The sequence below is a fragment of the Phocoena sinus genome, chromosome 3 (genome assembly GCF_008692025.1).
Source record: "Phocoena sinus isolate mPhoSin1 chromosome 3, mPhoSin1.pri, whole genome shotgun sequence".
NCBI classification, from domain to species: Eukaryota; Metazoa; Chordata; class Mammalia; order Artiodactyla; family Phocoenidae; genus Phocoena; species Phocoena sinus.
Window position 1 is genome coordinate 34,871,392 of NC_045765.1, and position 15,576 is coordinate 34,886,967.

General features: G+C 40.1%; 1 protein-coding gene across 2 annotated transcripts in view; it reads left to right on the plus strand.

Annotated features, from left to right (window-relative positions):
* The window catches only part of GABRB2 (gamma-aminobutyric acid type A receptor subunit beta2), a 300,586-nt gene that overhangs the window by 99,703 nt on the left and 185,307 nt on the right, over positions 1-15,576 (plus strand). For both annotated transcript variants that reach the window (XM_032627185.1, XM_032627188.1), the window contains exon 4: positions 826-1,046. In XM_032627185.1, coding sequence (XP_032483076.1) covers positions 826-1,046 — 221 coding nt within the window. The remainder of the gene's footprint in view (positions 1-825; positions 1,047-15,576) is intronic.

The following is a 15,576-nucleotide window of genomic DNA, read 5'->3' on the forward strand; positions in this document are numbered from 1 at the left end:
CCGTAAGGCCTCTAATGGAGAGAACATGTCACAATATGTATGTAAATAGTTTGTTCATAATTTATAGCTTTTTGTAGTTTACAGATTGCATTTGAGTTATATATTTAATTGTCATAGTAATCTTCTGATAGATCAGGGATATATTAAAAGCCCAGTTATAGTTAAGGAACTGAAGTGAAAAGAAGTTATGTAAATTTACTCCTAGAAATAGCTGGAAGATGCTGGAGCCTGGGACTCCAAGACCAGTGCTCCCTTTATAACAACGCACAGTTTCTCAAAACGAAAGAGCCTAGCCTGATGATCCAGAATCCCAAAAATTCTCGTGAAATACTAACTGAGCTAATATTTTTTAGATAGGTGGGAAGCTACATTAGTCTCAGTATAAATGTCACCTCCCCTAGGAAACTCACTTTGATCAGACAGATTGAGACTCTCATTATAAACTCTTATAATTACTACTGTAATAAATTAACCACTTTTTACAATTGTATTTATGTTCCACCTAAAACAATCCTGGGTACCGTACTTTAAGACAAATTAATTATTAAATAATTATTTCTTACCATCTTTCTTCCTGAATGATGTATGATAAATTTCACAAGGATATGCTCTCTTCACTTCTGTATATACTGTGGTGCCCGACACATAGTATGGGCTCAGTAAGAATGGGTTTAGTAAATTAATATTTGCCTATATGCGAATAGTATATGTTTTTGGTATTTGGTTGTGTATATTTTCTTGTGAATACTGAAGTGTTTGCCTGTCTCCCAAGTCCATTTATGTACAAAATAACCCTTTTTTTCTTTTATCTTCTCAATTTCACAGGATTATACCTTGACAATGTACTTCCAGCAAGCTTGGAGAGATAAGAGGCTGTCCTATAATGTAATACCTTTAAACTTGACTCTGGACAATAGAGTGGCAGACCAGCTCTGGGTGCCCGATACTTACTTCCTGAACGATAAGAAGTCGTTCGTGCACGGCGTGACTGTCAAGAACCGCATGATCCGCCTGCATCCAGATGGGACGGTCCTTTACGGCCTCAGGTCTGTAGCGTCCATTTCAAAATTGAACTCTTCCTGAACACAGTAGTTACTGGTTTTTTTTTTTTTTTTGGAGGGGCATATTGTGCTGTTTTTCTTAGTCCTCCTTTAATTCTGCTGATAAGCAGTTAAACCTCCTAGTCAATAGACATCTGAGAGCTCAGTGTTCCATGTTTACAAAGGGACTTATCCCAGCTAAGCCTAAGTTTTTCTGAATTATCTTCCAATATCAGCTGCTGATCCTAAAGCTGCTTTCTTTTTTTTTTAATTGCTTAAATATTTATTGTTAATGGTGATGATTTTTTTATTTCCAGAAGAAGTGAAAAATTTATATATTATATATACACACATATATATAACACAGTTATATCCCTTGTCTGTTAACATTAGATGCATTAACAAATTTCTGTCAATTTTGTATTAACATTTCCCTTCAGTTGATAGAGAAATTTTAGAAATTATGCCACTTTGGAGGTTCTTGTAATAGTTCAAACAGGGTATGATAGAGGCCTGAAATAAGCTATGTCAAGAAAAATATAAATAAGGAGGCAAAATGTTTATACTGAAGGGCAAAACAATATTTTTTTTGGCTCATAAAGCTGCTTTCTTTAAGGAGTAGGGATAGACTATATCAAAATAGCTTAGACACAGGGTCTCTTTAAAGTGGAAAAAAATTATTAGTGCCAAATCCTTGTTTGAATGTGGCAGATATTCTGTTTCATAAATTGTTCCTGAGCTCTATGAACTGGGTCTGGTCCTCTGAGAACAGGAAGGCTTTTTTTGCCCTCTTACCTCCAAGGAGCAATCAGACTTGCAAGTAAATAGCCATCATCTCAGGTTTATTAATAATGAATTTACACTGTTAAATGTACCTTTCTATCAGAGAAGAATTGTGATGCTCTGCTCTTTGGAGGATGAATTGTGAAATATGACAGTGTCTTCTTTTAAAGTTTATTTTGTATTAGATGGTTCCCTGGAAAAAAAGATGAAGAAATAAGATATCTGTCTTACTCTGAAAACATTGCAATGTAAAGAATTCCTCTCCATTATTGGGGAAGACTCTCTATTCTGAAATGTTCAGTTGTCTCTGATATATTCTGTTTTACGTGAACATGTGGTGACTTTTTCATAATAATGATAATAATATTATTCATTTATTGAACACTTGTTAGGGGTCAGACATTAGTGAGTGCACTCCATGTATTATTACAGTTACAATAACTTATAACAACCTCATAAGTTAAAACTGTTATGATCTTTATTTCAAATGAAGGCTGGTGTAACTTGTCTAAGATCACAGAGAAAGTAAGCAGTGAAGATGGGATCTGAGTCCTGTTCTAAGTTCAGAGCTAGAGCTCCTAACCATTACCGTAGGTTGCCTCTCACTCCCACACTTTTCTCCTGTTATATCTAATTTTCATTATCTGCTGTGTTCATCGTTCCTGACTGGTGCATTGTCTTAGATCCTTATAAGCTAGCTTCTTTGTTTGTTTATCCTGTTTGTAGAGAAAATGGCATTTGTTTGTCAAGGGAGGGAGAGACTGAGGCCAAGAGAGAGCATGTTTGCACGCTGTGTCAGCCATTGGAAGTAAAGAGATGAATTGGATACAGGCACTGCTCACATACAGGCCTTAGGGAAAAAGAGAAATAGCGGAAAGATAAAATAAGTTGACTGGCAGTGTCTGCAAAGACTCCACCAATGTGGTGGAATTTGAAAGTACTTATGGAAAGAATTATCTTAGCAGATACATTGTGCTAAACTTATTGCTTGGAATCCACTACAGTTTATTGCTTGTGTCTATATGTTCAATAGTGGCTGCAATGAAAATATGGTATCACAAAGACCTTGATGAGATGGGGACCACATGGGCAGTGGAGGAATGCAAAGAGGTTGTAGTTCACACGTTTTAAGAGTTAAGCACAGAAAGAAGTCAGAATCCTGAAGAAGGCAGAGAGAAGCACAGAAATAATAAGTTACTCATTTGGCAGGGAGTGAGCTGGAAGAGGCCTGGGAAGTAGCAAGTCTTGGCTAAGCATCAGACCCAGTGCTGGATACATTTTTCCCATCAAATCTTCACAGCAATCATGTAGACATTACATTGTGTTTTCCTTTTTTTTGGTGATACCCACATTTAGACCAGAGAACCAGTTGTGTTCTCTTTGTTATACCTAGCACTGACAAAGCACCTACACTGTAAATAAACTCAGTAAATAAAGATTGTCAATGAATTCTGAATGTACATATGCAAAGTTGGATGGGTGGGAAAAAATCAACAATCAAGTCTTTGAGAGGGACAAGAGAGGGCCAATATAGATGATAAATATGGCTTCTAATCATTAAGCCAATAATCAGACAAAAACAGGTGGTGGCTGTTCATTCTTGTCATTAAGACCAACTGGACACTATTACTGTAAATTATCACCCTCTCAGCCCCACTTCCAATAAGGGCTAATGGCAAAATGTGCAGGTTCCTGAACACATCTGACGTGCATAAAATTAACACTCCTGGAGGAAGAAGAAGACTCATGGATTGTGATTGTTCTCTCAGATGTGTAGTTAATCCTGAGTTTGAAATTGATAAGAGATTTTTCAGGAAATTTGTAAATATCCCATTCCAGTTTTTACTGATAAATAGAACAGTTTATTTCACAGCTGAAATTTAGTGCAAGCCAGATATTCCTTTTCAACAGCAGAAGTTTCATTTGCAATAAAAAGTAAAAGGAATTCAATTAAAATTGCTGCTGCTGGATTGATTCAGATCTACTTAGTTCCTTCTCCTACTTACCCACTCTCCTACCCCAGTCATTCTCTGTTACTGATGGTCTGCTAACAAATTTATTTTGTTTCTATGTTCAATAGTGGCTGCATTCAAACAGCGTTTAGAATAGTAATAGTATTAATATTAGTAGTTAGTACGCATTAAAGGACTTAGCCTGTACGTGTCACTGTGCCAGAGCATTGCTTATATTATCTCATTTAAAATTGACTTTATTCCTACAAACTGGGCGCTATTGGTTGGTTGGTTTGTTTTTCTGTCTTACATGAAGAAATTAAGGAACTTGTGTACCAAGTTACACAGCTACGGCACCGGAAAGTATAATAGTTTGAATACAAAGATGTTGCTCTTCATTATCATTCTGTCCTACTCCTTACGTACTGGCAAATGGAAATAAAGAATAGTAGAAATCACCTGAGAGCGTGCAAGGGAAAAAAAAGAAGGTAAAGAAAAGTGATATAGAAACAGCTTGCATTAGATCCATAGATACAGACTTTTTTTTTTTTTTTTTTTTTTTTTTTTTTTGGGTGCGTGGGCCTCTCACTGTCGTGGCCTCTCCCGTTGCGGAGCACAGACTCCGGACGCGCAGGCTTAGCGGCCATGGCTCACGGGCCCAGCCGCTCCACAGCATGTGGGATCTTCCCGGACCGGGGCACGAACCCGTGTCCCCTGCATCGGCAGGCGGACTCTCAACCACTGCGCCACCAGGGAAGCCCCAGACTTTGTTTTTGATTGAGAGAATAAAGCCCTAGAGAACAGCAGTCCTGAGTCATCTATGGAAGATGCATCTTTAGGTTCTGAGAGTCACACCATTCCCAGTTTACTAAGGGATGATTTTTGCTTGTGGAATCTGGGGCACAGACACGATCATTGCAAAGAACTTGGTACGGGCAAGGTTCATCAGTCGGAATAAGGAGAACTGAAAGGCAATCATGAAGACCTAGACATAGAAAGCTGGTTCAAGGAAGACTTTAAATATAAGACAGTGACCAATAAATTAGGTAGAACAAGTCCTCTGGGCCGAATATCATGCATGTTCAAGGTAAAATCCTTTAAGGACTTAAATGCTTCTTCTGTTGAGATGCACAAAGATTGGCAGGGATGAGGGGGCTGGAGGGGAAGTCATTCAGAGAATCTGAGTAAGCCTCTTTTGTAGAGTTTTCTTAGTGAAAGTTTTAGGTATTAAAACATATTAAAGATAAAGTAGTATGCAAAATATTAACGCTTGTTGAATTTCATGGTGGGTACATAGGTGTATGTCATGCTCTTCTTTCAACTTGTCTGTATGTTTGAAAATTTCCATGATAAAATTTGGAAAAGAAAAAATGGCCTAGGAATCTCTGGTTCTATTATCTAAGAAATAGCACTCAAGATTTAAAAGTCTGAAGCCAAAGAATGGTATTTCTGATCTCTTAGAGGTAGAGAATTACCTGTATGTGACATGTACTTTTAGTAGCTGTGTCTGAAAACGAGGTCATCTCATCTCAGAGGATGCATACTTAGTGGGTGGGATCCATGACCACAGACAACCAGGCTAAGCCATAACCCAGGGAGGAATAGTCATAGCTCTACACTTAAAGCTCAAATAACCTCCTTGAGAAATCATCCTCCTGCAAGGATGTACCCATTGCTTTTGACTGTACGGCAGGAGCTGTGAGTCGACTCATGCTGAAACAGTGTGTTTGGATAGCATGAGTTTTAAGGCTAGCACTCAGCTAATTGACAGACTTGCATTAAGGTAGTTCAGAAAATGAACTTGGGAAGTTCAGAAAATGGAGATTGAGATTTAGAAATATGGGAAATGTTTAAGTTATTGCTGTTATAGGCTAGGTTTTAACAGTTTTCATTCTGATTGGATTTTTGTTTCCCCATTGCCAAAAACACGGATTAGCAGCTTACTCTCAGTTATTCCATTACTTTTCAGGTTGATAATCATTTTAGAAGGATAGAGTTTCCGATGCTGTGCAAAGAGATGAATGGACACAATTGGGCAATGCAACCAACTTCCTTAACAAAGTATTATGATAATGGAACTTGTATTTTTGTTTGGACTTTTGTCACTGACCTCTTGTTGAACCTTAAGCATCTTTTTCAGGTTTTAATTTCCTCATATATAAAAAGGGGGGGAGATCAATTAGATAATGTCATGTTAACAACCCAGTCATCTTCTGAATCAAATGAGATCAGTGAATGTAAAAAAATTTATAATCTGACATCAGACTGGAAAGTGAAATTATGTATTTCGAGTGGCATAGTAATTGGTAGATAGTAAGTGTGCAGTGTTACTTAATATTTGATAAATAGATGGATGCTGGGGACATATGATTAATAAACAGAAGGCTGGAACAGAGAAACGTTTAGATACCAAGGCAGTGATTTTATATTGTAGAATTTTACCCCAGGTATCTTTTCATGATTCTGTAAAGATACTCCTTTGTCTAGAACAAAAAGGACAAGAGGAGCACGAGTGAGCACGTCTGTTGAAGAGAATGGGAAAGGTCTCGGTCAGGCATGTCTAAAATGAAAAAGGGGACTACTAAAATACTAAGAGGATTGAAACCTGCAGTGGAGCCAATTATCTCCAGCCATTGCACTGGCAAGCTGAGACGAAGAGGAAGGAAACTAGATGCCTGGCTTGAGACCCAAGTGGCCATGACAGCCTTTAGAAGCTGCCCTGTAGCCCCAAACCCAGTACCTCATTTGTAGCATGCACTCAGTAATTTTCGTTTAATCAAGCATTATATAGTTTCTCTTAAACCAGACCTTTCCTCTTATTCTCATCACGTCTTATCGTGCATCTATTTTCTCAACCTTGTTTAAAGATCTGCAGGAATAATTAAGAAAAGTGATGAATAATGTTGTTTTTCAAGTCTAAGTTTATAGTTTGTGGCTAAAGAGCAATAAAATCCTTAAATATAGATTCTTACCTTCACTCTTGGCTAGTTGATAACTCAGTTATACCAATATGATCATAAAATAAAATACCTGCTTTCTTTTATGATACTATTTAGATATTTCTGTTAGGAGATATAAGTGGAGGTAGGGAAGAATATTTTCTTGGGATGAACCCAGCTGTAGAAGTGGTGACAACAGACTTCTTATTGACTAGGCAGAAGAATTCCTAGCAATTTATAAAGCACATATTCCAAACAGATTATCTGTATTTTATTCCAAAATAAAATTGGCCCAATCAAATTATTTTCAGAACACTTCAAGGAAAAATGTCATAGAAAGTATAGGATTTCTGCCGATGAATTCATCTAAAGCACTAGCCAATAAAAATCAGGTTTAATCTGGTGTTGACATGGCATCATAAAGAATGTTACATAGGTATAATTTAGACTGTTATTTACTTAAAGTAGGAGATAATTATTAGATTTCAGAAAGCTAGTGATAACCACTGATCAGAGAATTAGGAGAGCTGCATTCTAATCTTACATTTAGTAGTTCTTATAATTATTCATTTAAATTATTTCTAAATTTTATTATCACTCCCAAAATCTCAATACCTGTGATTTTGCTAATCTAGGACTTCTACCTCATTATGCATACAGCAGTATTTAACGTGATATTGCAGTGCTTTAGCAATTGTAGTTACCTTCTTGAAAAAAATCTTCTGATTAATTAAGAAGGCAAAAACAAAATCAGTGCATTCAGGTATATAAGAAAACCTGAATTATCAACTGATGGCACCCTTTTGTGAATGTAAAAATGTATATTTTTTATGAAAATTTGGAATCTGAATCCCAATTGGACTGTATATGCTAAGTCATTAACATTATATCATAAGCATTTTAGCACATTACTAAATTGTTCAACAAAAACATGAAAACAAAACCCATTTCCTCTTATGAGATGTTACATAATTATTTTTAAACATTTAGAAAATACAGTTAAGTTATGAAAATATAGCTACCCTTAATCCTATCACACCTGCATCTTGCTTTATACTCTTCCAGATATTTTTCTAGTAATAAAGCATATAGGTAATTTGTCCTAAAACAGATTCACATTATACATGGAATTTTCTGATCTTATTTTCTTATTTAACCATGAGTGCACCATAAACATGTTTGCCATGTCAATAAAACTCTGCTCACCATCATTATTTAACCATTATAAGACATATTTAGGATATATTCCTTTATCCAATATAGGATATGGTTTCTGGCTTTGACATAAGGTGAAATATGTAGTTATTGCTATAAAATGCAGGACTACTATTTCAAATTTACTTAATATTTTAGTGACAAACAGGCAAAGCTTTTTGCAACACAATTTGTAATCTTATATTTGTGCTGTTGTAACTTGTGGTGTCATTAGCTAAATAAATGGCTCAGGAGATGTACTGATGCTGATTATTAGGACAGTTCTTATGGAAGGTGTGACTTTCTTACTCTTCTGGTAGTAGTTGACCCATCTAAAAATAGCTGTTTGTCTTTTGGTGTGAGGGGGCAGCCCTTGATTTCATATGTCTGTACACCTCCCATATGTAACATTGGGTCAGCAACATGTCACTTCTGATTAAAGGTTCACATTCTTAAAGGAAGATTCAACAGGAAGCAGAAGGCAATTCAGCCACCTCCCGCTATGTATGTTCTGTCATTGGGAAAATGGCAAAGGATAACGTTAGCCTGTAATGAATTTAGACAGGCAAGGTTTATTAATTGTATCTTCTTCCTCTACTCCTAAAGCTTTACCACAGGGTATTCGGCAAGTGAATAACTGAGTAGCCATCTCACACTGAAATGTAGTCTATTAAACATTAATATATCAATTTTTTTACTTGGATTTCCTAATTGGTTTAATTCATTTTCATAGAGATATGGAGTGAATGCATTTTGTCAAGTAGAACAACAGAGATTTTATTAAGAATATCAGTTCTTCTGGCCAGAGTGTGAGACCCTGTGCTCTAGATTCTCAGTCTTCTAAACAGGAAAAAACACCTTCATCTACCTCCACCTCCGTGGGAAGAGACACATACATCCTCCTTAAAGAGCTGTAATTAATTTTTTTTTTTTTTTTGGCTGCGTTGAGTCTTCGTTGCTGTGCGGGGGCTTTCTCTAGTTTCCAGCGAGCGGGGGCTACTCTTCGTTGCGGTGGGCGGGCTTCGCATTGCAGTGGCTTCTCTCTTGTTGTGGAGCATGGGCTCTAGGCGCGCAGGCTTCAGTAGTTGTGGCTCCTGGGCTCCAGAGCGCAGGCTTAGTAGTTGTGGCACACGGGCTTAGTTGCTCTGCAGCATGTGGGATCTTCCCGGACCAGGGCTCAAATCCATGTCGCCTGCATTGGCAGGTGGATTCTTAACCACTGCACCACCAGGGAAGTCCCTGGATGAATTTTTAAAAGAATTTTCTTGCCCATTTTTCACTATAAAATAAAATTATTTATATGAAAAGTGAATGTATTTAGAAGTAATTTCTGTCATCTTCAAGTTCACCTTCTTCATTATTACAGAAAAGAAAAGGGAAGCTCAGAGAGGGAAGTGATTGTGCCTAACATCACACAGACAATTGATGGCAAAGCACAGAGCAGAATCCCAACCTCCTGACTCCTAATCCAGGGCTTGTTATTGTTCCTGCTGCTGGAGTATTTGGTTACTTGCCGTCATCATGGTCTGACTGACCTCAGCGAATAAGTCAAATCCAAACTGGAAATAGCAGAATCAGAATTACACCATTAGGTGTAATCCAGGGCTCTTTTGGTTGCAATATTTTTGCTGGGTTTTTAGATAACAACATTTAAAGAGGAAAAGAAAATCTGCCTGACTTCTTTTTCTCAAATATTACTGACTCATCACATTCTTGTAATCAGTGAGTCTCCTATGCTACCCTAGTTGTCTTCATGTCCATTAATTTCAGTCCAGTGAGAGCTGAATATGGCAGAACTGAAACCAAAGATGTGAAAGATGAGTGGTCAGAGATTCCAGGGGTTTCAAAGCAGGAAAGACACCAACTGCGTTCCCAATAAAGATATGGATCTTGTATTGCAGACCCAAAGAATGAGTACAGGGTGTCATCGAAGTGGGCCTTGTCTGCAAAGAGGAGAAGACCTGAAACCCCTGAGAACACGCCATTCATTGGCTTGTGGATGTATCTGTATACAGCATGGCTATACATAAGCGCATTCAGAAGTAGCACTAGCATAGTCCCGATTTCGCTAGGAACGAACCCTCTGGGTCACGAGAGTACTGGCAGCATGGAGAGAAGCCAGATATTTATTTTGTCTTGTTTTATTTTAAGAAAAGTATTTTCTAGTGGATGATTAAAACTGTTGCTGTTGTATATGTGCTTGTGTGTGTATATGTATATGTCCCCATTTATAGGTATAAATATGCATATGTATTCATTTATAGATTTGTATTTGTGTGTATATGCATATTATATATATACACACACACACATATACCTGCAACATTTTTTTCTGTTAGCTTTATATTAAAAATAAAGAAAACAGAAATGACTCCATTAAATCAAACTTGAAACCATGCCTATTATCCTCACCATTAGTTTAAAGATCAAGTTTTCTCTAATCACATTTTGTATATCTTTTGTTCCACGCTGATTTCATGAAATCAGTGAATTTTGTTGGCAGCTTTCGCTGACAACTTGCTTATTAGCAAATAGGCAAAATATAGGGTTAGACCAGATAGTTTTTGTAATGAGTTCACTCATGATAGAGTTTTAATTACACAAAGACCTGTTCAAAACAAATATATATGAATACTTATTTAGCTGAGATAGTTGAAGTAGTGGTAGTAGTGGTGGTAGTAGTAAAATTTATTGAGTACTTTTCTGTTGTTCATCATACAAATTTACTTACTTTTTAAAATTTATTTTAATGAAGTATATTTGATTTCAATGTGTTAATTTCTGTTATACAGCAAAGTGGTATATACATATATATATATTCTTTTTCATATTCCTTTCCATTATGGTTTATTACAGGGTATTGGATATAGTTCCCCATGCTATACAGTAGGACCTTGTTGTTTATCCATTCCATATATAATAGTTTGCATTTGCTAATCCCAAACTCCCAATCCATCCCTCCCTGTCCCCGCCCCTGACACTTGGCCACCACAAGTCTGTTCTCTATGTCTGTGAGTCTGTTTCTGTTTCTTACATAAGTTCATATGTGTCATATTTATCACTTATATCCACATATAAGTGATATCATATGGTATTTGTGTTTCTCTTTCTGATTTACTTCATTTAGCATGATAATCTCTAGGTCCATCCGTGTTGCTGCAAATGACATTATTTCATTCTTTTTTATGAACGATTCCCTTATTTATATATTCCATTATATATATGTGTAATATATATATACCATATCCATTCATCTGTTGATGGACATTTAGGTTGCTTCCATGACCTGGCTATTGTGAATAGTGCTGCTATGAACATAGGGGTGTATGTATCTTTTTGCATGTATCTTTTTGAATTACAGTTTTGTCTGTATATATATGCCCATGAGTGGTATTGCTGGATCATATAGAAGCTCCAGTTTTAGTTTTTTGAGGAATGTCTATACTGTTTTCCATAGCAGCTGCACCAATTTACATTCCTATCAGTAGTGTAGGAGGGTTCCCTTTTCTATTGAGTACCTTCTGTATGTCAAGCCCTGAATTATTTATATTAAACAATCCTGTGAAGCAGGCTACCATCAGTGCCATTTTATAGTTGAGGAAACTCAGGCTCTGGGAAAGTAAGTAACTTTCTAGTGAGTTTCCAGGCTTAGTATTGAACTCAAAGCCTATGATCTCAGTCACCTTCCCAGAGACTGAGAGAACAGTGTCTCTGTCCAGGTAGATGGATGCAAAAGACTCTTGGAAAAAGCCGTACTGAAAATGCTGATAGGAGGAGAAGAATGGAGAGCCTAAATTCCCAAGGCTCCTGAAAGGAACTTCTAAGAGTCATTCATCTCCCTCTAGAGAGATGTTTGTGGGCATCATTCCTAAATAGATGAGTATGACTCTCAGTCTTGAATAGGACTCCGCAATAGGGACCTGTGCATTGTTTTTGGCATTGCTATTCCCATACATATAGGACATAGAGTATGTTCCTCAGGTATAACTTAATATCGTCACTCTTCCTTTCATCCTTTATTCTTTTTCCCGCCGCGGAGCAACAGGCTCCGGACGCGCAGGCTCAGCGGCCATGGCTCACGGACCCAGCCGCTCCGCGGCACGTGGGATCCTCCCACACCGGGGCACGAACCCGTGTCCCCTGCATCGGCAGGCGGACTCTCAACCACTGCGCCACCAGGGAAGCCCCCATCCTTTATTCTTGAATGGATCTCTACTTTGCAACTGTTTAGATGCAGAGAGGTTTTTTTGTTTCACTTTTCTGAATACCCAAGTTCAAGGAAAAGCAGCATGCACTACAGTTTGTAACTTGGTGTGTAGGGATTTTGAAAATCTCTTCTATTTCAGAATTGTACATCCATATTGTGGAGTTTCAAGAAGGTTACAGACTAGGGAAAAGCAACCACTGTAAGATTTGATTAAGTCTCAATTTAGTTAGCCAGAGATGTAAAACCCTAGTGCATTGAGGAGGCACTTGGCTGCTGTGGTTTGCAGAGACTCTGAAGGCTGCCTGCAAGTCACCTGGTCCACAAGCTTTCCTGCTGGATTGAAGAAGGTCAATTCTTACTTGATAATCCAGGAAGGAATGACCCAAGTAACCTGTACACCTTCTTGTCCCGGATTTAAAATAGTCCCTCAGTGAGACCCTTGTCTCTAACTCTGGCATCAATACTCTCATACTGGAAAGGAAAGCAGAAAGAGTACTGAGCCATTAGACACACCTCTAAATTTCAGACAAGTGGGATCTTTGTCTACCGGTCTATCACAGAAGACCCTAGAGTACACGGAAGAAAATCTATATTTATTTTCTGGAACGAGTGAAAAATATTTGTTTCACAGATATTCATGTCAGCCTTATTCTCCACGGGCAGAAAAAAAAGGAAGGAGATAAAGCATTACCCAACCTCTGGAAATCACCTCCATATTTTTTTTGGTTAAAAGACTTTTGGGGGGGACCTTGAAGATGGCGGAAGAGTAAGACACGGAGATCGCCTTCCTCCCCACGGATACACCAGAAATACATCCACACGTGGAACAACTCCTACAGAACTCCTACTGAAGGCTGGCAGAAGACCTCAGACCTCCCAAAAGGCAAGAAACTCCCCACGTAACTGGGTAGGGCAAAAGAAAAAACAGAGACAAAAGAATAAGGACGGCACCTGCACCAGTGGGAGGGAGCTGTGAAGGAGGAAAAGTTTCCACACACTAGGAAGCCCCTCCGCGGGAGGAGACTGCGGGAGGCAGAGGGGGGAGTTTCGGGACCGCGGAGTAGTGCACAGCGACGGGTGCGGAGGGCAAAGCGGGGAGATTCCTGCACAGACGATCGGTGCTGACCGGCACTCACCAGCCCGAGTGGCTTGTCTGCTCACCCGCCGGGGCGGGCGGGGCTGCGAGCTGAGGCTCGGGTTTTGGTTTTGGACGGAGCTCAGGGAGAGGACTGGGGTTGGCGGCTTGAACATAGCCTGAAGGGGTTAGTGCACCACGACTAGCCGGGAGGGAGTTCGGGGAAAAGCCTGCACCGGCCGAAGAGGCAAGAGACTTTTTCTTCCCTCTTTGTCTCCTGGTGCGCGAGGAGAGGGGTTTAAGAGCGCTGCTTAAAGGAACTCCAGAGACGGGCGCGAGCCGCGGCTGAGGGCGCGAGCCCCCGAGACGGGCGCGAGCCGCGGCTGAAAGCGCAAACCCCAGAGACGGGCGCGAGCCGCGGCTGAGGGCGCGAGCCCCCGAGACGGGCGCAAGCCGCGGCTGAAAGCGCAAATCCCAGAGACGGGCGCGAGCCGCGGCTAAAACCGCGGACCCCAGAGACGGGCGGGAGACGCTAAGGCTGCTGCTGCCGCCACCAAGGGGCCTGTGTGCGAGCACAGGTCACTCTCCACACCCCTCTTCCGCGGAGCCTGTGCAGCCCGCCACTGCCAGGTTCCCGGGATCCAGGGACAACTTCCCCGGGAGTACGCACGGCGGGTCTCAGGCTGGTGCAACGTCACGCCGGCCTCTGCCGCAACGTCACGCTGCCTCTGCAGCTGCAGGCCCGCCCCGCACGTAGTGCCCCTCCTACCCCCATCCCCCAACCCCCGGCCTGAGTGAGCCGGAGGCCCCGAATCAGCGGCTCCTTTAACCCCGTCCTGGCTGAGCGAAAAAACAGACGCCCTCCAGCGACCTACACGCAGAGGCAGGGCCAAATCCAAAGCTGAGCTCCTGTGAGCTGTGAAAACAAAGAAGAGAAAGGGAAATCTCTCCCAGCAGCCACAGAAGCAGCGGATTAAAGCTCCACAATCAACTTGATATACCCTGCATCTGTGGAATACCTGAATAGACAAGGAATGATCCCAAATTGAAGAGGTGGAATTTAGGAGCGAAATCTATGATTTTTTTCACTTTTCCTCTTTTTGTGAAGGTGTACGTGTATGCTCCTGTGTGACATCTAGTCTGTATACTCTAGCTTCCACCATTTGTCCTAGGGCTCTATCCGTCCATGACTTTTTTTTTTAAAATTCTTTTAATTAATAATTAAGTTTAATTGTAATAACTTTATTATACTTTACCTTCGTTCTTTCTTTCTTTCCTTCCTTCCCTCCCTCCTTTAGACAACGAATCACCCCAAATTGAGGAGGTGGTCTCAGGGAGCAGGATTTATGATTTTTCCCCCTTTACCTCTTTTTGTGAAGGTGTATGTGTATGCTTCTGTGTAAGATTTTCTCTGTATAGCTTTGCTTCCAACATTTGTCCTAAGGTTCTATCCGTCCCTTTTTTTTTTTTCTAAATATTTTTTAATTCAATAACTATATTATACTTTATTTTATTTTTACTGTATCATCTTTCTTTCTGTCTTTTTTTCCTTCTTTCCCTCCTTCCTTCCTTCCTCCCTCTCTCCCTCCCTCCCTCCTTTCTTTCCTTCTTTGCTTCTTTCTTCCTTCCTTCCTTTCCTCCTTTCCTTCTTTCTTTCCTCATACTTCTACTAATTCTCTCTACTTTTTCTCCCTTTTATTCTGAGCCGTGTGGATGAAAGGCTCTTGGTGCTCCAGCCAGGAGTCAGGGCTCTGCCTCTGAGGTAGGAGAGCCAACTTCAGGTCACTGGTCAACAAGAGACCTCCCAGCTCCACATAATATTAAACAGCGGAAATCTCCCAGAGACCTCCATCTTAACACCAGCACCCAGCTTCACTCAACGACCAGCAAGCCACAGTGCTGGACAACCTATGCCAAACAACTAGCAAAACAGGAACACAACCCCACCCATTAGCAGAGAGGCTGCCTAAAATCATAATAAGGCCACAGACACCCCAAAACACACCACCAGACGTGAACCTGCCCACTAGAGAGACAAGATCCAGCCTCATCCAGCACAACACAGGCACTAGTCCCCTCCACCAGGAAGCCTACACAACCCACTGAAACAACCTTAGCCACTGGAGACAGACATCAAAAACAACGGGAACTACGAACCTGCAGCCTGCAAAAAGGAGACCCCAAACACAGTAAGATAAGCAAAATGAGAAGACAGAAAAACACACAGCAGATGAAGGAGCAAGATAAAAACCCACCAGACCTAACAAATGAAGAGGAAATAGGCAATCTACCTGAAAAAGAATTCAGAATAATGATAGTAAGGATGATCCGAAATCTTGGAAGTAGAATGGACAAAATGCAAGAAACAGTTAACAAGGACCTACAA